This window comes from Triturus cristatus, chromosome 7, assembly GCF_964204655.1.
Source record: "Triturus cristatus chromosome 7, aTriCri1.1, whole genome shotgun sequence".
Taxonomy (NCBI): domain Eukaryota; kingdom Metazoa; phylum Chordata; class Amphibia; order Caudata; family Salamandridae; genus Triturus; species Triturus cristatus.
The window spans coordinates 568,076,011-568,100,212 of record NC_140590.1 but is presented as its reverse complement, the minus strand read 5'-3'; the positions used below and the strand labels follow the sequence as shown (position 1 = coordinate 568,100,212).

General features: G+C 48.5%; 1 protein-coding gene across 2 annotated transcripts in view; it reads left to right on the top strand.

Moving 5' to 3' along the window:
• LOC146810138 (polycystin-1-like) overlaps positions 1–24,202 on the top strand; it is a 545,091-nt gene that overhangs the window by 287,859 nt on the left and 233,030 nt on the right. For both annotated transcript variants that reach the window (XR_014966550.1, XM_085617085.1), the window contains exon 24: positions 19,398–19,994. Coding sequence is in view for 1 of the 2 variants with exons in the window: in XM_085617085.1 (XP_085473211.1) it covers positions 19,398–19,994 (597 nt within the window). In the remaining variant the exon portion in view is untranslated. The remainder of the gene's footprint in view (positions 1–19,397; positions 19,995–24,202) is intronic.

The window sequence follows — 24,202 nt, the reverse complement described above, 5'->3', positions numbered from 1 at the left end:
CCTTTGGTGGCTCCACAGGGGTACAGTCGTGGGGAATTGTTGCTATTTAGACCTAGTAAATGTATAGCAAATCCAAGTTGGGATGTGGGCTGCCCCCGGATGTTAGTCTGTCCAAAGTGCAAATTCCACCTTGGCGCCGCCTCGGGAGGGCTGGAGCTTTTGAATGCGCCTCGCCTAGAACCAAAGTTCGCCCTACCATCAGAGCCGGGCTGATTAACCGTTGGTCGTTGGTGAAACATTACCAGGACATTTTCTTTTTTTTTTTTTTGGTTGAAACCGTTTATTACAGAATCCAAAAGATATACAAAGATGGGCCTACAACCTTCAGGCCGGCCGCTAGCAAACAGGAAGAGCATATAATACAAACAGTAGAACACACGCTGCGGCAGAAGAGAGATCACAGGAGTTGAAGGAAGCGTTGGCAGCCACACCATCCGGACCCCACACAACGGTTTCATTTTTATATAAATAACGAAAAAACAAGTCCACAAGGCAACCCACAATCGGAAACAGCAGCATGTGCTCCCCTGGGGGGGACCCTACCGATCCACAGAAATATCAAGGGGGGGGATAGGTCGGGACGGAGACAAAGTGGACTCAATGCCCAGAACCAGGAAGACAAGCAGGCTAAGGAGACGGGGCCGGTGACGGATCAGGCATCAGCGGCGGGGTACAGATTCCCCCACGGTAGGCGTTCCAGGGGCCCCACACTTTCACCCATTTCCCAGGCTTACCTCTCGCAACATACACCACCTTTTCCCGAAACATACACCAATCCATGTTGTCCTTCCACGCCGAGACAGTCGGTGACCTCTGGGAACCCCACAATTGCGCAATATCACGCTTGGCCACCATATATCCCAGAGTCACCCACCACGTCTGCGGCACTGAGTAGTCGGTTGGCTCCCACACATTCAGGAGACATCTCCTTGCCTCGGGCAGCAGCGGCACATGCGTAACTGCCTGCAAAACCTCATGCACACCACGCCAGAATCGCGCCACCTCCGGGCATTCCCACAAAATATGGAGAAAGGTCCCCAAAGAACCACACCCACGCTTACACAACCCGTCCACAGCATAGCCCATACGCATCAGACTCGGCCCCGTAACATAGACCCTATGGAGTATCTTGAGCTGGACGAAGCGAAGGCGAGCCGGTATGGCCACCTCTTTCGGGGAGGCCACCGCAGACACCCAGTCCTCGTCATCCAGCTCCAATCCATCAGCCCCCCACGCCTCACGAAGGCTAGTCAGCAGTCCCGAGCGATCATTGATGAGTTTTTTGTAAATTAATGAAATCGTGCCGTCCGGTACATGCCCATCTAGCACTCTATCTTCCAGAGGGGAGTACTCCGGGATGGAGGCAACGTCCGGGAATACGGAGCACAACGCATGACGGATCTGCATATATCGAAAGTACTCCCTGTCCTGCAACTGGGATTCCGTCTGCAGCACATCGAACGTTTTGAATCCCCCCCTCGTCCAGAGATCGCCCACCCTGCTGATGCCTATCATGTCCCACTTCTCAAAGCCCTTCGAGGTCCACAGGGAGCCCAGCCGCTCAGATGCATATAGTGGCGTCGCCCGGGTCAAACGATCCTTCCACCCCATCGCCAAGTTAGCCGCGTGACACACTCGTACCATGACCCGCGTGGGGACCGTCAGACGTGCGTCGAGCGAGCTAGAATAAAGCGCCCAATTATAGTCGCCACCCGGCAGTAACATTTTATCCATCTCAAAGGCCGGGTTTAGAGCGGGCCCGTAAAGGCCGTGATTTATCGCAGCCAGCTGGGAGGCCCAGTAATATCGCTTGATGTCTGGGAGGGCAACCCCCCCGTCGTACCACGGGAGCGTCAGCTTCGCCAGGGCGATACGCGGTCTACCCTCCCAGAACAGGCGGCGCTGCAAACTCTCCACCTCGCGAAAGTAGCGCGCCGGGACAACGTCCATTGTATTCTGTAAAGCGTACAGGAAACGTGGCAGCGACATCATCTTAAACAATGCCGCCCGGCCGAGCGACGAGAGCGGCAAGCGCCTCCAACGCGCGACGTCATCCTTCAGGCGCTGGAGGGGGGGAAGCAAGTTCTGTTTATATCGGGCCTCCGCGTCCAGGGTAATGAAGATACCCAGGTACCTAAATCCCCGCGGAGCGATCTGGATAGGACAACCCCGCGGAAGGATAGGAACCTCCCCAGAGAGGACATACACACAAGATTTAGCCCAATTGATGACTAGGCTGGAGTTGAGGCCAAATGAGTGCAATACATCAACCAGTACTATCAGCGATTTACGCGGGGAAGCCAGGTACAAAAGAATATCATCAGCGTAAAGAGATACGCGGTCCTCATACTCGGGGGTCCATCGGAGACCACGGATAGAAGGATGCCACCGCAGCCACTCCGCCAGGGGCTCCAAGGCAAGCGCGAAGAGGAGCGGTGATAACGGGCAGCCCTGCCGCGTGCCCCTGCCCAGCTCAAACGGAGCCGACACTCTACCGTTCACAGCCACCTGCGCCAGCGGTCCGGAATACAACAATTTCACCCAACCGATGAATCCCGGGCCAAACCCAAACTTCGCCAGTGTCGCCCAAATATATGGCCACTCAAGTGTGTCAAACGCCATAGTGGCGTCCAGGGACGCCAAAATGGCCGGCTCCCGTATGAACGGGACACGCGCGAGCACCCCATGCAAACGCCGCAGGTTGAGCGCAGTGTTGCGATGAGGGATAAAGCCGGACTGATCCTGGTGAATCAGATCGCACACCACGCCAACCAGCCGATTGGCCAACACCTTGGCGAGAATTTTGGGTTCCGCATTCAGCAGCGAAATGGGCCTGTAGGACGTGACCCGGTCCCGCGGCCTCCCCTCCTTATGAATAACCACGATAGTAGCCAGACGCTGGTCTAGCGGGAGGGAACCCGCCGAACGGGCCGCGAGGAACATAGCACGGAGATGCGGCGCCAGCGTATCCGGTCGCAGCTTGTACAATTCGATGGGAAGACCATTAGGACCCATGGCCTTGCCGGAAGCGACCGAACGTATGGCGAGGGCAATTTCCTCAGATGTTGGGGCGGCGTCCAACGACACTCTGTCCTCCTCCGAAAGGGAAGGCAGCGCGATATCCCTGAGCAGGGCATGGGAATCCTCTTCCGAGCGGGAGGACACCGGGGAATACACCCCACGGAAATATTCTGCGAAGCAATCAACAATTTCTTCCGGTTCAGTGACACACACACCATCCAGTTTCTCAATCGACGGGACAACTCGACTCGCTCTCTCCTTTTTATCCAGCCACGCAATCAATTTCCCAGCCTTATCACCCACATCATACAGTCTCCCCTGTTGCTCTCTACTGAGGCCCCTGGCCGCCTCCGTGACGAGGGCCTTATAGGCCGCCTGCTTGAGTCGGAGAACATGTAATTTGTCATCCGTCACCCCACATTCTAGATCACCCTCCAACTCGGTTATCTCAGTTTCAACACGGGTCACCTCCTCCCGCTCGCGCTTCCGGGAATGGGAAATAAGGGACAGGGCCTCCCCCCGGAGTACCGTCTTGAACGCCTCCCACAGAGAGACCGCCGATGACACAGACCCCACATTATCGTCAAAATATCGCTTAAGGGATTTAACCAACTCTGCGCGAATGGTGGGGTCACGCAGGTACCAGGGATTAATCGGGACCACCCTACCCTCCCCCCTCGGGAGAATGTCGAAGTGCAACAGGAGCGGGGAGTGGTCTGAAATACCCCGCGCCAAATGGCACACCTCCCCGATCCTCCCCGCATGCGCCGCCGGCACCAGGACATAATCTAGCCTTGAGAGACTGCCATGGGCCCCGGAATGAAAGGTGTACTGTATCTGCGTAGGGTGTTTCAAACGCCAACAATCCACCAGCCCCAAGGTATCCAAGAGGCCAGACAACCACGCTTGGGCACGGGGGAGATCCCTAGGGGGGTGACGGTCCACAGTTCCGGAAACCACAGCGTTAAAATCCCCCCCAACCACTAGAATCCCCTCCGGAAGGCCAAGGAGGAGGCGCCCCAGATCCGCAAAAGTAGTCATTTGCAACCCTGGCGGGACATAGACAGAAACAAAAACAATCACTCTGCCCTCCATTCTACCCACCAGAACCGTGTAACGTCCCCTGTCATCATGGAGCACCTCATCAACTTCCAACGGGAGCGAGGTCTTAGCCATGATGCCCACACCCCTTGAACCAGACGTGAAGCCCGAATGGGCCAGAAGGCGGTAGCCCCGTCGATTCATAGCACGAAAGGAGTTGCCAATGAGGTGTGTCTCCTGCAGAAAAACTATATCAGGTGAAATTCGTTTCAGGAACTGCAGGACCACACCCCGTTTTATCCTGTCCCCCAGTCCATTAACATTCCAGGACAAAAGACTCAGTCCCCTACCCCCCATCATAGCCGAAAGCGATCAATCGTCCCCCCGAGAGCACTTTAGGAATAGCACAACAATACTTTTGCCTTGTGGTACAAATGAACAATACCCCACCCCAACCCAACCGCCCCAACAAAACTCCCTACCAGGACATTTTCGACCTTATCCTGGATCAACATCTCGACCTCCTGTTCATCAATGAGACCTGGATGAACGATTCCTCTAACCCTATTGTCCAGATGGCTATTCCAGCGGGCTTCAGGATTTCACGGGCGGACCGCCCTTGCGGCAGGGGGGGGGTGGTGTTGCTATTGTTTATAGGGATGTGTGGGAGGCACTCAAGGATATAACATTGTATTGGGGCAGGGCGATTTCTTGGATTTTACCATTGTTTTTTCGGCCCACTCTACGTTGGGTGGGATGTTAGTTTATAGGCCGCCCGGCTTTGCGGGGCCCTTTCTCAGTGGTCTTGAAGAGGTCATTGTTCCTCGAGCCTTGCGCTTTTCACACTATCTATTTCTGGGAGATCTTAATATCCATCTGGATCAGACGGAGTTGGGAAATACTCAGGCTCTTCTAGATTCCTTGAATCTAGCCCAGCTGACTAAATGGGTAAGTCTCGCGACTCACTGCGGTGGCCATATCTTAGACCCCATTTGTTCTAACTTCCCTATTTGTATTGAGAACCTCTCCCAGTCGCCTGGTCAGATCACTTCCTATCCTGTTTTACGTGGGTAGTGGGAGAAGGGGCCGCAGACCATCAGGCCAATCCCAGCCCTGCTACCGCTAAAATTGATCCGGCAGCCTTTAAGGGTATTTTAAAAACCTCCAGGGCCGCTCTTCCTGCCGACTTGAAAGGGGCTTTGGCCTGCTTTACGGATTGGATTGGGTGGGCAGTGGATAGTCTCTCCCCCCCCCTTATGTCATCGCCGATCTAGGAATTCTCCTTCGAAACCGTGGTTCTCAGCCGATTTGAAAATGCTTAAACAACACTGCAAAAAGCTTGAACGTGGCTGGCGCGTCGACTTTTGCCCTGAGGCTAAGAAGTCACTTAGAGAAGCCCAGAAGGTTTACTACCTGGCCATTAGAAAGGCCAAAAGTTTTTATTACGCTGAACGAATTGACTCCGCTAGCAACAATTCTAGGGAGATATTTTCTATTGTCCAGAGTTTCATGGCCCCCAAGGCTATGATCAATAAACTCCCTGTCTCTGATGCCTGGTGCGAAAAGCTGTGTAACTACTTCACTGATAAGGTCCGGGCCATCCAGGCGACGTTTGCTGGCCAGAGTCTTCATTTGGATGCGACTCCAACTGTGGTTTCCACGTTGTCAGCCTTTACCTCTTTTGATCTGTCGGAGTCCCTTAAAATTTTGAAATTTATGAAATCGGGGTCTCCTGCGGACCCGTGTACGGCCAGGCTTCTGGCTTCTACTGCCGAAGCGGTTAACTATGAGGTTAATATTAACCTCTCCCTCAAAGAGGCAGTTGTCCCTTTGGAGTAGAAACAGGCTAAAATCCTTCCGCTGCTAAAAAAGCCATCGCTCGACTCGGGGAATCCAGGGAACTATTGCCCCATTTCTCTGCTCCCCTGTCTCGCGAAAATTTGTGAAAAGGCAGTCAACAAACAGCTTACTGACTTTGTTGAGGGGTTTAGTCTACTGCATCCAGCTCAATCAGGATTTAGAGCTGCCTATAGCACTGAGTCCGCCTTGCTCGAGGTCTCGGAAGCTATGCGAGACTGCCTGGACTCGGGCAGAAGTGCAGCCCTTATAATGCTGGATTTGTTGGCTGCGTTCAACACTGTTCCCCATGCTCTGCTCCTGGCTCGACTTGCAGACATTGGTATCACTGGACAAGCCTGGAAGTGGTTGGAATCCTTTCTTGCGGGACGGTCGCAACAGGTCTGGCTCCCGCCTTTCTCGTCTCCCCCGCAGTTGGTGACCACGGGAGTCCCGCAGGGGTCTTCTTTGAGCCCCCTGCTGTTCAACATATATGTCACCCCATTGGTCCAATTGGCGGAGGAACGAGGTGCCAAGATCGTTGCTTACGCCGATGAAACCCAGCTTTTGTCCACCTGGGGCAAGTCGGATTTCTCCACTATAAGGGTGCAGGAGTGTCTGACAGCCGTTTTCCAATGGCTCTCTGCCACTCAACTGAAATGCAACGAGGAAAAGACCGAAATCCTCCTATATGGCAAATTTCCTCCTTGCTTTAGGGAATCACTTTGGCCACCTGATTTTCCCGTGCTATCTTGTACAGGCCTTCCAGCTAAAAATGTGGGGGTCTGGTTTGATGAGCAGCTGTCCTTTTCAACCCAGATCAAAAAACTGGCGGGGAGTTGTTTTGGGATACTAAAGTCTCTCAAAAAATTCCTTCCACTATTGCCAAGATTAGCGAAGGAAACAGTGGTCCGTGCACTGATCCTCTCTCGGGTCGATTATGCCAATGGGCTGTATCTGGGCCTTCCTGACTATATTTTTAAAAAGCTGCAAGTGGTCCAGAATGCGCCAGCCCGGCTGGTGCTGAACATTCCTACCAGGATGAGTACTGACCATCATCTGCGCGTGTTGCATTGGCTCCCGGTGAGGAAGCGTGTGGAGTTTAAGGCTTTGGTCATAGCACATCGCGCTTTCTATGATGGAGGTCCTCCTTATCTTAGAAAGCGTTTTGCTTTCTACTTGCCTACCAGGCATCTGAGATCGTTGGCTCAGCTGCTTGCGCAAATTCCCTGTGTGCGCCTCCAAAGAATGGGGGGCAGATCACTGGCTGTTAGGGCTGCGACGGCTTAGAATTTGCTGCCTTTCTCTCTACGCCCTATTCAAGAGCTAGGCCTGTTCTAATTGTCTTCTTTTCGGAACCCTGCAGGCTCACGCCGGGACACTCCTAGGAGTAGCTGTGCGCGTTACAAAATCCAATAACATAACGTTCGAGGCATGTGGGCTGCTGAATTCATATCTGTGCATAGATCGCCGCCTAGTGTTGGGTCCGGATGTTTGCACGTTGTTGTCCTGGAAGAGTCTTCGAAGTATCCTTGGATAGGTGACTCCTCCCCTGGACTACAGTGCGCATGGGCATCCTCTCCATCCTCAGATTGTTTTTTTCCGCCATTGGGTTCGGATGTGCTATCTTAGCTCAAGTTAGGAAAATATTTTTTCGAGGCCAAAAGGCCTTTAGTTCGCGTCGGTACTGTTTATCGATCGGGTTTCGATAGCATTTGTTAGTTTACTAACTTTCAGCACCGACTTCTTTCGCATTTACCTGTCCATCGACTACTTCGACGATGGAATCCAGGACGCCATTCAAAAGGTGTCCGGTATGCAATGCGAAGTACCCACACATCGACGTCCATCCGGTGTGCAACAAATGCCTTTCGCCGGACCACGACGAGTCAACATGCATGGCCTGTGCCCGGTTCCGCTCCAAGAAGACTCTGCGGAATCGACGAGCGGCGAGACTTGAGGCGCAGCACGCGGCACCGGCCCCAACAGACATCTTCGGCGAGGCCGAAGACGTCGAGGAATTGGAAGTCTTGCCCTCCAGTCCCGTTTCCGAACACGAACCCGGATCGGACGAGGAAGACGAGTCACTCTTCCACAGAGGTGAAGACGACACCGAGGTAGGAGACGACGAGGAGGCCTTCGGGGCCGAAGAAAGTAGCTCCAATGATGAACAAGGCCTACCTGTTCAAACCGTTCAAACACCAGTGCCACAGCCTATGGCTCCGGTCGAGGGATCGCCTTCGGGCCTTACCCGAGACCCATCCCGCAGTTCTTCGGCCCCGCCCTCGGGCCCGGCCTCGGACGTTCAGCGGCAGCCATTACTACATAAACAGGCTGGTTTCCCTACCACAAAACCGAAACCGAAAGCTGCTCAGGTTCCACCGAAACCGAAACTGAAAGTAGCGCTGGTCGGATCGAGGCCTTCGACGCCAGCGCACCGCGTCGGCACCGACCGCACCAAGAGGGACTTCGGTGCCGAACTTGAAGCGGGCGACGTTGGAGTCGACAAACGGAAAAGAGCCATCGGCACCGACAAACCTGCTCGGCTACCGGCACCAACGACACCAAGGGCCGTACCGCCTGCTGTGTCTCACATCGCTCCCTCGACGACACCTAAGCCTCAGGTATCGAAGACTTCGACGGTGATCTCTTCACCTCGACTCGATGACCCGCCGGCGCCGAAAAAATCTACGGCCGCCTCTACGAGCCTGGCCGGTGCCAAAGCCTCGAAGGCGCCCCAAGTACGACCTGGTGCGACGCAAGGCAGCAAAACCACAACTGTCCTCCAGGACACGTCGGGCTCCGGTTCGGTCGGAGCTCCCGCAGCCTCTTCGGTGCCGACCAACATTACCTTCGGCTTGCCTCCGTCAACAATCCCAAAAATGTTCCAACTCAGGACACGGGTCACCCAACCTACGGTCACACCTGCTGAGACGTCTCCGGCACGTATCATCGACGCCGGCACTGGCAGGACGATTCTCCAGGACCGAAGGATAACTTCGGAGCCGCCATTGGACCCTTTCAGGATCCCACTAAAAAGGAAGTTGCCTGCAGAATCGGAACCTCTCCTTTATGAACCCTTCCATTCATCCTACCAGGATCCACACCGGTTCTCCCCCACACGCTCCGATACAGACGCATTGGAGGACTATATGGCTGACCAAGTCCCCTACCATGCAGACACGGACCCTGATGACCAGCAGGACCCTGATCAAACTTGGGGCGACCCTGCAGACCCCAGTGCACCTCTCGATGCACAGGATCCACAACTCTATGGGGCAAAGACATCTCCTACGGAGGATACTGCGGCGTTCAATGCTCTTATCGAACGTGCTGCCAATAACCATGGGGTGCAGCTTCACTCTGATACCATCGAAGATGACTTTCTAATGGACACCTTTGCATCCTCAGAAAGACATGTAAAGACTCTGCCAATGTTGAAGGGGGTCCTCAAACCAGCCAAGGACATTTTCAAAGAACCCACCAGGGCACGAGTGATAAACCCCAGGATTGATAAAAAATACAGATCAGCACCTGGGGATCCTACTTACATCAGAGGACAATTACCACTCGACTCCATCGTCGTAGCGAATGCACGCAAGAGGGCACACTCGCAAACAACAGGTGACGCTCCTCCCCCGGACAAAGAGTCCAAGGTGTTAGAAACCTCTGGCAAGCGAGTTGCCGCCCAAGCTGCCAACATATGGCGCATAGCCAACACTCAGGCGCTCCTTGCTCGCTATGATAGAGCGCACTATGACACACTGGAGCAAATACTCCAACATCTCCCTGACCAGTTCAAGGAAGGCGCAGAAATGCTCATCAGAGAAGGACAGCTAATAACGAACGCTTCCATCAAATGCGCACTAGATGCTGCAGACACGGCTGCCAGAGCCATAAACACAAGCGTCATGTTGCGACGACATGCCTGGCTGCGGATCTCAGGATTCAAGCCTGAGGTACAAAACAATATACTGAACCAGCCCGTCAACCCCGACTATTTATTCGGGCCAGAGGTTGACACCACCCTCGAAAAGATAAAAAAGGATACGGACACTGCAAAGTCCATGGGCGCACTACAAACTCAGTCCTTTCGGAGCGGCTCCTTTCGTCGCCCCGGAAACAAGGGAGCAGGTAGAGGACAGGGGTCACAACAAACATATAACAAAGGCAATACACAGACCACCTATGATAAAAACACCCGAGGTGGATATCGTGGCTCCAGCACAAAGGGCAGAGGACGCGGCTACGGCAACACCAGGTCCTCCCCCAAGAACAAGCAGTGACGCCCTCTCCCTTCCTCCCGACCACATAACACCTGTCGGGGGAAGGCTACAAAGGTTCCTGTCCACGTGGAATTCCATCACCACGGACAGGTGGGTCAAAGATATTATAAAATACGGTTACTGTCTGGAGTTAACCTCCACTCCACCCACAATACCACCAAGAAGCCGTCCTATGTCCTCAGAGCACTTAACGCTCTTACAGCAAGAAGTGCAAAGTATGCTTCTAAAAGGCGCTATAGAGGTCGTACCCATCCACGAGCAGGGTGCGGGAGTGTACTCCCTCTACTTCTTAATTCCAAAAAAGGACGGGTCGCTCAGACCTATATTGGACCTGAGACCCCTGAACCAGTACATTCTTTCAGAGCACTTTCATATGCTCACTCTACAGCAAGTCCTTCCGCTTCTCAAGCAGGGAGACTTCCTAGCCACACTGGACCTCAAGGATGCGTACTTTCACATACCCATCCACCCCTCACACAAAAAATACCTCAGGTTCACTGTTCAGGGGCAGCACTATCAGTTCAAAGTCCTTCCCTTCGGCGTGACAACAGCGCCCAGGGTTTTCACGAAGTGCCTAGCTACGGTGGCAGCACATCTACGGAGGCAGCATATACACGTCTACCCCTACCTAGACGACTGGCTCGTTCAAGCGAAGTCAGCCCAGCAATGTGCAAGCCACATGTCCCGCACCATTCACCTTCTTCACAGTCTGGGATTCTCACTGAATTATCCAAAGTCCCATCTCCAGCCCGCACACGTACAACAGTACCTAGGTGCGACTATAGACACTCTGGCGGCCACAGCTCAGCCAAATTTAGTGAGGATCAACGGCATACAACTGCTGATCTCCAAATTCAAACCCAATCACTCACTTCCAGCGCGAGTGTTTATGCAGTTGATAGGCATGATGGCCTCCTGCATCTTCATAGTCCCGCACGCGAGATTACATATGCGCCCACTTCAGGAGTGCCTAGCACGTCAGTGGAATCAGGCTCAAGGACAGTTAAAGGACCTAGTGTTGGTGAGCGGTCGGGCATACAACTCTCTGCATTGGTGGAATCCACAAAACCTTTGCAAGGGCCGACCGTTCCAAGAGCCTGTCCCACAAATAGTACTGACAGCGGACGCGTCTCTCCAGGGATGGGGAGCTCATGTACTCCACTACACAGTGCAAGGACTATGGACAACACAACAAAAGAAGTTGCACATCAACCTTCTGGAATTGATGGCAATCTTCCTAGCCATGAAGGCATTCAAAGTACATCTATGCAACAAGGTCGTGTTGATCCGGACGGACAACATGACCGCAATGTACTACATACAGAAACAGGGAGGCACACACTCTCCACAGTTGTCTCATCTGGCTCAGAGCATTTGGAAGTGGGCCATTCAAAGGAACATGTTCCTCATGGCGGAACACCTCCCTGGCAAGGACAACCAGATGGCGGATCTGCTCAGCAGACACAGCCACCAAATGCACGAGTGGGAGTTACACCCATCAGTACTCCAACCGTACTTCCAGCAGTGGGGTCATCCGGAGATAGACCTATTCGCGACAAGCGAAAACGCAAAATGCCCAAGCTTCGCCGCCAGATTCCCACATCCGCAGTCGCAGGGCAATGCGATATGGATGAACTGGTCCGGCAGATTTGCGTACGCTTTTCCCCCAGCGCCATTGATACCGCTAGTGGCCCGCAAACTCCGACAACACTCCCTGACACTCGTCCTAGTTGCTCCCACGTGGGCACGCCAGCCGTGGTACACCACCTTCCTCGAACTTTCCGTGGTGCCGCATCAAAGGCTGCGGATCAAACCCGCGCATTTGACGCAGAACCATGGAGAGGTTCAGCACCCAGATCCGCAACAGCTGAATCTGGCGATCTGGCTCCTGAAGTCCTAGAGTTTGGCTATCTCAACCTGCCACCTGACTGTATGGACATCATCAAGGAGGCCAGGAGACCCACTACCAGAGCTTGCTATGCAGCCAAATGGAAAAGGTTCGTCATTTATTGCGGTAATAATGACATCAACCCGCTGGACGCATCCATCCAAAACATCATCTGTTATCTCTTACACCTATATCGATGCAATCTGGCGTACACCTCTATACGTGTCCATTTGACCGCAATATCAGCCTATCTGCAAACCAGGCAGCACCTCTCTCTATTCAGAGTGCCTGCCATCAAAGCATTCTTGGAAGGGCTCAAACGAGTCATTCCACCTAGTCACCCACCGGCTCCAATGTGGAACCTCAACTTGGTCCTCACACGCCTGATGGGTCCACCCTTTGAACCTCTACACTCATGCGAGATTCAATTCCTTACCTGGAAAGTGGCCTTCCTAGTAGCGATCACTTCCCTCAGAAGAGTTAGTGAACTCCAGGCACTAACCGTTCAAGAGCCATTTATTCAGGTTCACGCCAACAGGGTCGTACTACGTACCAACCCCAAGTTCATGCCCAAGGTAATATCGCAGTTCCACATGAACCAGACTATTGAACTGCCCGTTTTCTTCCAAAACCCACAAACTGTTGCAGAAAGGGCACTACATACACTAGATGTACGGAGGGCCCTCATGTACTACATCGACAGGACTAAACCATTCAGGAAGACAAAACAACTGTTCGTTGCCTTTGCCCCACACCACAAAGGTAACGCCATCTCCAAAGCAGAGATAGCCAGATGGATAGTTAAGTGTATTCAAATCTGTTATCAAAAGGCAAAACGCACATTAACTATTCCACCACGAGCCCACTCAACACGTAAGTTGGGGGCTTCCATGGCCTTCCTAGGAAATATTCCCCTGCATGATATATGCAGAGCAGCCACATGGTCCACTACACACACATTTACAAAACACTATTGCGTAGATGTGCAGTCAAAACAGCAGGCAGCTGTAGGACAGGCTGTTCTCAAAACACTTTTTCAGACCGCTGCAGCTGGCACGGGTAGCCGCCGCTAATAGAGGGCACTGCTATGTATTCTATGCACAGATATGAATTCGGCAGCCCACATGCCTCGAACTGAATATGCTACTTACCAGTATGCATCTGTTCTTGGCATGTAGGGCTGCTGACATTCATATCGCCCTCCCTCCTCCCCGGCGCCTGTCGCAGCTGCAGCTCTCAGAATTACTGCAAGCATGGTCATCACTTTCTGTATCTACTCCATCACTGCCACAATGGCGAAAAACAATCTGAGGATGGAGAGGATGCCCATGCGCACTGTAGTCCAGGGGAGGAGTCACCTATCCAAGGATACTTCGAAGACTCTTCCAGGACAACAACGTGCAAACATCCGGACCCAACACTAGGCGGCGATCTATGCACAGATATGAATGTCAGCAGCCCTACATGCCAAGAACAGATGCATACTGGTAAGTAGCATATTCAATAACATAACATAACATAACATAACATAACATGTCAGCCCCTGGTAAATGGTACCCTAGGTACCCAGGGCCTTGTGACCAGGAAAGGCTTCTAAGGGCTGCAACACTCATTGTGCCACCCTTAGAGGCCCTGTACCCTTACACACACACTGCCCTTGCAGGCTGGGTGTCTGGGTGCAAGACAAAACAAAGAGTCGACATGGCACACATCCCTGTGTGCCATGCCCATCACCTACTCTGCCATGGCATATATCAGTCACCTCTCTAGCTGGGTGCCCTATGCCAATGGTGTGGGCACAGGAGCAGGAGCCCTGTGCCCTTACAGTACCCAGGTCCATTCCTGGGCACTGTAAGTGCAGTGTTGCCATTTAAGAATACATGGTGCTGAGAGCTCGTCAAACACGAACTCCACAGCACCATAATGGCAACACTGAAGACTGAGAAGTTTGGTATCAAGCTTCTCAGCACATTAAACCCACACTGATGCCAGTGTGGGATTTAATGTACCAAGCACCCCAGAGGGCATCTTAGAGATGCCCCCTAAAACCTAACCTACAATCCACTTCTGTTCTGAGGCTGCCTAGGCTGCCACACAGCAGACATGTTGCTGGACCCCTGGGTAGGAGAGCCCCTGCTCTCCTGGGCCAGCAACAATGCACATCCTGGGCGAGGTGCTAAATCTCCTCCCCCAGGATGGGCAGGGGGAAGCTTCAAAGGCATGCAGCCTCTGTGAGCTTCCCCAGGCCACTACAACCCCCCACTCTGGCGGGAAGCTTGGCTGGAAACCCCAAATAAGGACAGGGATGTGCCAGCCTGCCAACCCCACCCCTCAGGTGGGGGAGGCGAGGTGAAGCACATCTCCGGGCTCTCGCCATCTTAAAGATGGGAAGCCCTACCCTATCAGGAGTAGGCTACTGCCCCCCTCCCACAGGAGAGAGGCAGGATAGGGGGTGTACCCACTCCAGGACAGGGACCCATTGGTCCCTGCCCTTCACCTACCTGTAACACCCCTAAATCTAGTATTTAGGGGCACCCTGAACCTTCCTTCCCCAGATTCCAGATTCCGAAGAAGAGCTAGAAGAAAGAAGACCTGCCCAGCAGCTGTTAAGAAGAGGAAGACACAAACTGCTTTGGCCCTAGCCCTACCGGCCTGTCGACACTCGAACCTGCTCCTGCTCCAACCCGGCATCTCTTCTGGCCAGCAACCTCACAAACCCCGGAGGACCTGGCTACCTTTTGACTCTAAGTCCCTGAGACTCCCATGAGTAGTGGCTCTACTCAAAATCTACTTCCAATCCCTGGCAGCAGCCCGGAACCGCGAACCCAGCACACTCTGCATCAGCCAAGCCTCGTCTGTGCCGGAGTGAACAAAGACCACGAGGATGACCCCACGGCGACTGTGATCCCGAGTCCGGCACCCAAGGACCTCCCTCGACACTCCTGAAGAAGCCTGCAGCCTCGGAACAAGGTGCCCCCCAACCGCGATCAACAGAGGGTAAGATTTCCTGACACCAAAAGGCACCCCTGCACCTGGCGTCTCGCGGCCCCCTGTGCCCAATCCCGGGGTACCTACCTATCCTCCAACTACCCAACTTACCTCTTGAAGTGGTGGTGGCACCTGAAGAATCCTCGTCCCCGAGCTTGCAGTCTTTTTCAAAACCGGAGATTTCCTATTGAAATCAATTGAGCGCCCGAAGGCTCAAAAGCACACTGCACCCAGCCGCCTGAGTGGCCCTGGCAGTGCAACCTCTACACCTACCTACTTCCCCACTTGCCCTGAGTAAGTGACCAGGAGCCCAGCTCCCACAGCCCCGTGGCCTGCTAGTCAGCAGCCACCAACCAAGGCCCCCACCTCTCATAGGATAACATTGGGCCTAACTCTCTCTGCACCCGGTCGCTCTTGTGCCGCTGGGGGTGAACTAACTGTACCTACCTGACCCTGGGAGACCCCTGAGTCTATGCCCAGAACCTTAACTCTGCCAGTCGAGTACTTACCTTTAAACCGATAACTCAATTTTCTCCATAGGGTAAATATACCAAAAATCAGCCGAGTAGCGAAAACGAAAATACTCACCTGCTCTTAGGTGAGCTCCCAGTGCTGGATCTTGGTGCCCAGCACTGACTCTGAAAACTACTTACAACTGTTCTTAACAGTAACCCAATTTTCTCCTGTAGGAAATCATTGACTGTTTTTCTGTGAAATTTCTTCCAAGTGTCGATTTCTGCAATCTTTAAATATTCTTTAAAAATCGTATAATATCTGAAAACGTAATTACTTACCTGTTTTGGATAAAGGTCCCAGTACTGAGTCTAGGCACCCAGTACTGGATTACAAAAGTAACAAGAACATACTATACCCGCAACTTGAATTTTCTGCCATAGGGAATCATTGACTGTTTTCTATTAAATATTTTTTAAGTGTCAACTTTTAAAATAGCAAAATATTGTCTAAAAATCATCATAGTAATTAAGTCGACTTTTATCACTTGATTCCAAGTACTGACCCAGGACTGAATCTAGGATCCAGTCCTGGAACTCCAAAAGTAATCCTAAAAGTAATCTGTGGCAAATAACATGAAACTTCCGTTGAACTCAATGCATTATTGTGTTTAAAATAGTGTTGACTATTGCAACCACTTGTAACTGTTTACAAAAGTCAATTGCATATTGCAAAAGTATTTATATAAAGCATCTCATTCTGAGAAAGTATATTTTAATTCCAATTGTTGGTTCTAAAATAAAACAAGCATATATATATTTTTTTCATAAACCATTGGCCTAGAGTTCAGTTTAACCTCTAGAGTAAGCAATTGAGCGCAGGCAAATTGTCAGCAATATAAATAAGCAACTATGGAAGATTTGACAATATGGAGGTCCTTGCCAGTATCGTGGTTGGGGTGTCTTAACTCAGTTAAGATGTCAGTGCTGGAGAAAATCCTATATTTATTCCAAACACTACCTACATCAATTCCACAAGCCCAAATTATGCACCTACAAGGTGATCTCAACACCTTTATCTGGGGAGGGAAAAGACCACGCTTCTCCAATAAATTACTTATGCTACCACACAGTAGTGGAGGGCTGGCATGTCCCAACTTGTTGGAGTACTACTGGGTGTCACATCTACGCTATATTTCGGAATGGGTGGTTCAAGAAAGCAAGAAAACTTGGTTTCATCTGGACAGAGCAGTGGCATGTAGACCCCTGTGAGACCTTGCGTTGCTCCGAGAGGGGCCAGACTGCGTAGTGCATACATAGCTATACCCACAAAAATTGTACTGGAAATTTGGGATAAAATCGCCATATCCAAAGGCCTCACCTCCTTCCCATCTCCTAACACTCCTATAGTGCACAACCCGAACTTCCCACCGGCAATGTAGCCTCATTGCTTCCCAGCATGGGCAGAAGGTGAATGACAGACACTTCGAGACCTCTTTGAAGGGGACACCTTCAAGACTTTTGAGCAGTGTAAACGGGAATTTCATCTCCGGGAAGAAGCGCCATTGCAATATCTTCAACTCAGACACTGGCTGCAGACACCATCTACTATTCAGAGGGCAACTAGACCCTTTACTCCATTTGCATCACTAGTCCGCTCATATGATGGATCTAGAGGATCGGTTTCCCGCACATACCAGGTACTTCAACACTCATCGCAGCTTAAACCCCACAAGTATCAGTTGCATTGGCAATCAACTTGCACAAATGAGATCAACCCTAAGCAATGGAAACAACTCTGGCTGGACATACCGAGGATATTTACAAGCATACCCTGAAGGGAGACGGCATATAAAGTCATGACACAGTGGTACTACACTCACCAAAGACTTCACAAAATGTTCCCTAACACTTGCCATGACACAAGCGGATTGGGTCATAATACCACGTATGCTTGGGGCAGCCAAACCGATCAGAGCGGTGCACTGGAAGAGGGCAGACACCCCCCGTCGCCTTGTGGCATACCATGGCGATGGAACTTCTCAAAGCGCGGATCACTCTCTGTAAGAACACATTCACAAACACATGGCAGCCACTGGTAGATTATTTCTCCAAACTAGAATACTCTTGCTTCCAGCCACTAAAACATCGTGCCTTGCACCTCTTTGAAGATAACAGCCTACCCTCCTGCTCAGAGGAACTTTGGGGTTAGAGCAGAGGACATACATGGCAGACTTGGTATACAACGCCAAACATACTCATCAAAGCAGTCTCTCTTTCTTTCCCTCTCTCTCCTGCTCCCGGGGTTCTGTTTTTTTAGGGATAATGTATTGCCTTTTATATTTAATTGATAAGCCTAGACACATGGCTCAACGTTTAAATCCATGCACAGCATACCTACTGTCTATCAACTATGAGAAATGTAGTATTGTAAAGTAGATTAGACATAGAGCAACTGCTGATATTGCATATTAATGCTATGACTGATTGACCTCCTGCTTTGTTCTCTTTCTTTTTCTCTCTTCTTTTCGTTTTCATTTATGTTGTTTTTATAGCATAAATGTCAATGAAAAGATTTGAAAGAAAAAAGAAACCCACCAAAGACAACCTACTCAAATGTCTCTAGCAATAGTATCTCACTATCAACAGCCAATCTCCCGGGAGCATAGCTCACTGGATTAATATGCCCACTGCAGGGATGTGTCTGCAAAATCCTGATCACAAGTGTGAATACCAAAGCACATAAGTGCCAACATGTTGCTCTACAGCAAAATCTGTCAGTGTCTTTACTCGTCTGGCATAGCAAAGGGCCACTGCAAAAAACATGAGCAAAGTGAACTTTCCTCAGGGAAAACCCCACAAATGTGACCTTTCTTTTCAAAACAACATTCTGCCCCTAAAAAGAAAAGGAATATGAACCCTCCTTTCAAAAACAAAATATAGACTTTAACTAAAGAAGCACAGAAAGGTTAACTGTCACGAAAAATTAAATTGGAACTCTTCTTCCTAAGAACCCTAGAAATCAGATATCTTTTTCCACAAAAAAACCTGAAAAATTACATCTCTTTTCAAAGATTCTGAGAAGTATGAACTCCCCTTTTAAAAATGAAACAAATAAGAAATATCTTGCCAGAACATTCCCAGAAATATTAAACCTTTTTAATAGCAAGCCTAATATATGACCTTTTCTCTCAAAGAAACCCAAAAATCTGAACTTTATGTAGACTTCATAACTATCCCTCCATACAGAGAAATTCAGTATGACCCCTCAGTCCTAAGAAACTAATTATGATAGCTCCTTCCAAAGAAGCTCAATATGAACTTGCTTTCCGAGGAATCTTCGAGTTATAAATACTCCTTTCGAACAACTCAAAAAGTAGTTTGAGGTCTGCATCACCTCCTCTAGTTCTAAAAACTCTCTCAACCTATCCTGGCAAAGCATAATGTTCCTTTCAGCAAAACTTGGCAATATATACCAGCTGTTGAATATCAAAGTAAAAAGCACTTTATTTCAAGAGAACTCAAACAGAAGGGTGTCTCTAAATGTGTTTTTCTAAGTATACAGAACTTTCCTCCCAAAACATTCCACTAAAAGCAAGTTACCCCCTAGGAATACCAGCAAGGAATGTTCCTTTTAAAGAAGCCAACATTTTAGATTATTCCCATGGCAAATGCTAGTGATGAAAATAAGGGTTGAGGTTAACTCCACTTACAATAACCCTTGCTGAGCTAAACTTCATAAATATGAGACCCTATTGATAGGGCCGGGCTCTACTCTAAAAGATGTGAACATGTGCGGAATGGGGTTAGAAGAAACATGTTGCAAAGAGTTAATTTTGAGCATGGTATTTTTCTCATCTCTGTAATGTGTTTTTACTTTTCCAGGTCGGACACTATCTGCCTTTGACATTGCCCCTAATGACCCGATGAATTGCTCCGATGGCGGAGTTTCTGGAGCCACAGTATCTGCCTTTAACCTCACACGAGATCTGGTGAAGTCCTTGATGAAGTCCAGAGTCCTGAATGAGGAGACACTGTCCCTGACTGTCTCTGAAATTCATGTCCAGGGGAAGCGCGTTGCTGCCAGAGACCTCCTTTGCATGCATCCATCCGAGCATTGTCTGTTCCTCTTGCCTGACACCTTCGCTGCCCAGTTGGCTGACAGTGGAGAGCTTGTCCAGGTGATGATAGACTACGGCTTCAACCTTTACTCATTTCACCCTGTCAGCAATACCTCAATCTCCACCCACTTGGCCTCTCTGGAGTTCAGTACTCCTTCCGGCACAGCAGTTCAAGTCTCAGACTTGTCAGCGGAGGAGGCTATCCTTGTCAGACTGCCTGCAGGGAACAACACCCACATGAACAACAGTGAACTAGAGCTCCTGATTCCAGCAGGAGAATCCGTGAACTTCTCTGTGACGGCAGACCCTGGAAGCAGCAATGCCGGAGTGCACATTCACATTCACATAACTCTTCCTGTAGGTAAGTGCTCACCTGTAGCTGATGGGTATATGTGCCCTCCTCTGGAAGCCAGTATGCTTTTGCCCTCAATGGCTATATGAGACAAGAGGACAGGTGGATGGTAGTTGGTTTGCAAGCTCTTGCCAATGGTTTTCTGATAGAATATCGTCATCAAAAATATCGAGCAACACAAATAATGTTTCAAAAATATTATTTACCACAATATCTTGTTCCTATACTTATATTGAGAACAAACAAAATATTGTGTTACAATATTGTGTAAGAGAATGCCTACTAAAAACAGGTAAGAATATATTAATTTCAATAAATATTGACTTAAAGTAATTTATTTTAAATAGGTAATTAGCTAAAAATAATATAATGTTGACTAAATAGTTGTAATTATTATATATATATATATATATATATATATATATATATATATATATATATATATATATATATATATATATATATATTTCAAGTATGGCGAACACAATCCTGGCTCACCACAAATCCCTGCTGTGGCCACACAGGTACGGACCTCGAGACGTTGTTGTTTTTGTCAAAAAGTGCTTTATTTCAGGAACAAATGGTATTCAGAAACTGTTACTATTTCAGGCCAGTGCCTTGCATGCCGTGTTTCAACCGGTACAGCGCGATCTTGATCACATGACGCACTGCCTCACATGTTCTCAATTTATAGTGTATTCTAACCACCCATCCATAATTAAACAATAACACAAACAATGCACCGAACTACAGATTGTCAGTATATTATCCAACTAACAATTCATGATAAGTTAAAATATATTGCATTATTACTTCATATGTATATAATTCTATTGGTTTGACACGCTTCCCCAAGTGCACATATCTGAATCACCTTACTGTTGGTTATGGACTACTCATACATAATTTATAGGCTCACATAGTGCGATCTAGATGGCGATTACAACACATTCCTGCCTCATTATTACCATGCTGCTGTGCTCTATATAAAATACAATAGTGAAAACTAGGAAGCTCTGATCACAACATTGATAATATCACATTATTAAGTTATATGATTTCCATGATAACGTATTGTTGTTGAAATTCATTCTGGTAAATTGTAGTTGAAGACTACCTTTGTTAATAAAGTGCTAGTGCCTGCGGTATTGCAGTAACCCTATAAAGTGCAAAATGCTTAAAACCAGTGCTATGGTGCACTAAAGTGCTTATGCCAAAAGGATATCAATCTATAATAACAACCGACAATCACCATTAAGCCTCATGTGTGATGATAAAGTGCCAGTGCACAGTTAAGAACCAATATCAAGCATACAACATTCAAGTGCTAAAAATATTAAAGTCCTAATGCTATACATGTTACCTAGACTACAGTCTCATTATCACTTCACAGTAATTATCTGAATTAATGCTCACCAGATCATATATTATTCACTCAGTACTGATAAACAACCAATCTTATAACCATAAATCAAATTAAATTAAAGGCGATGGTTCTATATTTGCCTTTAGACACCTAGTCAGAATAAGCAAAATTTCAAAACAATAATCTACAGCTCTAAAACGTTAATAGGTTTCAAAAGATAGTTATGTAGATCCTCACTGGTATTTAAACCATTTGGCATCTTAGTATTGAGTTCCATAATGAACTGCGATTCTGGCTGTTGCAATAGTTTCTCCCTATTTTTCCATCATCTGGATATGGGTTTTTATCTAGCTGTTGCAATAGTTTCTCCCTATTGCTCCCTCATCTGGATATGGGTTTTTATCTAGCTGTTGCAATAGTTCCTCCCTATTGCTCCCTCGTCTGGATCTGGGAACTGCCCCTATAACAAAGTATTTGAGTTCCCTGCTGTTGTTATGATGCACTAGTTTGAAATGCCGGGCTACTGGATAGTTTGATTGGAGTTCACCTCGGCTCTCAGGTGTTGTAAAATCCTATTGAATACTTGGAGTTTAGTACTCCCCACGTACTTGAGCCCGCACGGACATTCCCTAATACATATACTGCGTGGTCTGTTCGGTAGGTGTAATGACTCTAATCTTAATAGGTTTAGTACTGAATGCCGTTAAATATTCTCTGGTGTTTATTCCAAACGTGCAAGCTCGACACGAGCTGCATTTGAAAAACCCTGTTTTGATTGTCAACCATGTATGAATTGGGGTTAACTCAGGACTACTCCTCATTAGTGCATCCCTCATAGAGGGTGATCGCCTAAATGTCAGTCATGGTTTATCTAGGAGAATCTGATTGAGTGTGATGTTTGTTAACACTATGGGTCAGTAAGTGTTGATGATCTGCCTGATTTGCCTTTCCTGCTTGCTGTATGTTGTTATCATCCTGATCTCTTGTAGTGTCTCCTAAATGATGTTGGTGGTAGCTGTGGTGAAGTGCGTTTTGTTATTTCTAACTGACAGACAAGCTTCTCTTGTCTGTGTGTTGGCTTTTGTAATAGGTTTCTTTAAATCTGAACTTTTATAACCACAAGCAATGAATTTTTGTGTTGCTTCATGTTGGCATTGTATTAGGTCTACATCGGAGCTCAAATTCTGTGTATTCTTAAGTACTCTCCATAGGGGATGCTCCATATCAAATGCCTAGGATGTGCACTTCATGCATGGAGGATGGAATTTCCTGCAGTGGTTTTTCTGTGGAGATTGGTTTGAACCGTGCCATTATCAATATAAACCTGCACATCTAAAAATTCTATGTTCTGGTCACTAATTTGAGCCATGAACTTTAAATTCAATTCATTGCTATTGATTAAGGCTACAAATCTTTCTGCCTCCTCTTTATAGCCCCTCCAAATGACACAGACGTCATCGATGAAACGTCACCACTGCACAACATGTACATCCCACATTGATTTATGTTGCTTCCTGAGGACCTGCTCCTCCCACAAGCCCACATTGAGACATGCGTAGCTGGGGGAGAGCAAACCCCCATCGCTACTCCCCTCATCTGTTGATACACATCTTGTCAAATAAAAAGTAATTATTTCTTAAACAAATTACTATCATAGTTATAATCATTTTGTTTTGTTCAAACAGATGTATTGCTCTTTGGTCCAGAAAGTGTTTGACAGCAATAATATCGTCATTATGATGGATGCTAGTATATAATGATGGTATGTCCATTACTATCAATAGAAAATCTGGCTCCCAATTTATTTTGTTGATTTTTCTTAAAAAGTCACCTGTGTTTTTGATAAAAGAAGGTAACCTTGTCACAAACTCCTGTAAGAAGAAGTCCACATATTTGGCCATAGGTTCAAAAAGACTTTTCCTGGCCGAAATAAACTTGTCTCCCTGGAATCGGTGTAATGCCTTTGTGGCCTTTTGGTATGAAGTATAGAACAGGTGTTATGGGGTGCTCAGTTATCAGAAAGTTTATTTAGTCTTTAGTCAGTAAACCTACACCCTTCCATTGTGCAAACTCATGTAGTACTGACTCCTTTACTTTTCATAAGTAGTGAAGTGACGCTTTTCTGTAACAAGCTGTGTCATCCAAATGATGTGTTGCCTCTTCCAGATACTGATCCTTGGGCCATAGGACGATGTTTCCGCCCTTCTCCGCCTTATTGATCACAATTTCTTTGTTGTCTCAAAATTTTTTCATTACGTTTGAGTATTGCACCTCCTGGTATTTTCTTCTTTTGTGTGCCTTAAGATTGACTGTTCTATTTAGTTTCTTTAACTCAACCACAATCCTCTCGTTGAATACATCGATTGCATCCTTGGGCATCATAGGTACAAACTTTGATGCTGGGCGGAAGGGGCTGACTGCCGTACTACTGATATTGATTCTAGCTTCCAACATAGCCTGTTGTGTAGAATCGACAGAATCATCATTCTGATTGGCTAGAGATTGTAGCACCCGCAAAGTATTAACATCAGCTGCCTGTAAGTTGATACATGTGCCCTTGGTAGTTGTTCCACTGGTATTGTTGGCCAGTGTGTTTTTGAGTTGTTAGAATTTCATTAGTTTTAACTTCCTGATGAACTTATAAACATCCACCCTAGATTACTGATATTTTAAAAATTTCTCCCGGCAATATGTTAATCCCACGGACAGAAGTTGGATTTCAGCTGATGTTAAGGCAGAGTCCATTAAATTGATGACAGTATTGTCGATTGGTGCAGCTATTGTCTACATTTTTTGGCTTGCACCCCTCTGTTTGTGTTGTTGCTTTGATTTCCTCTGCCTTTCCCTCCTA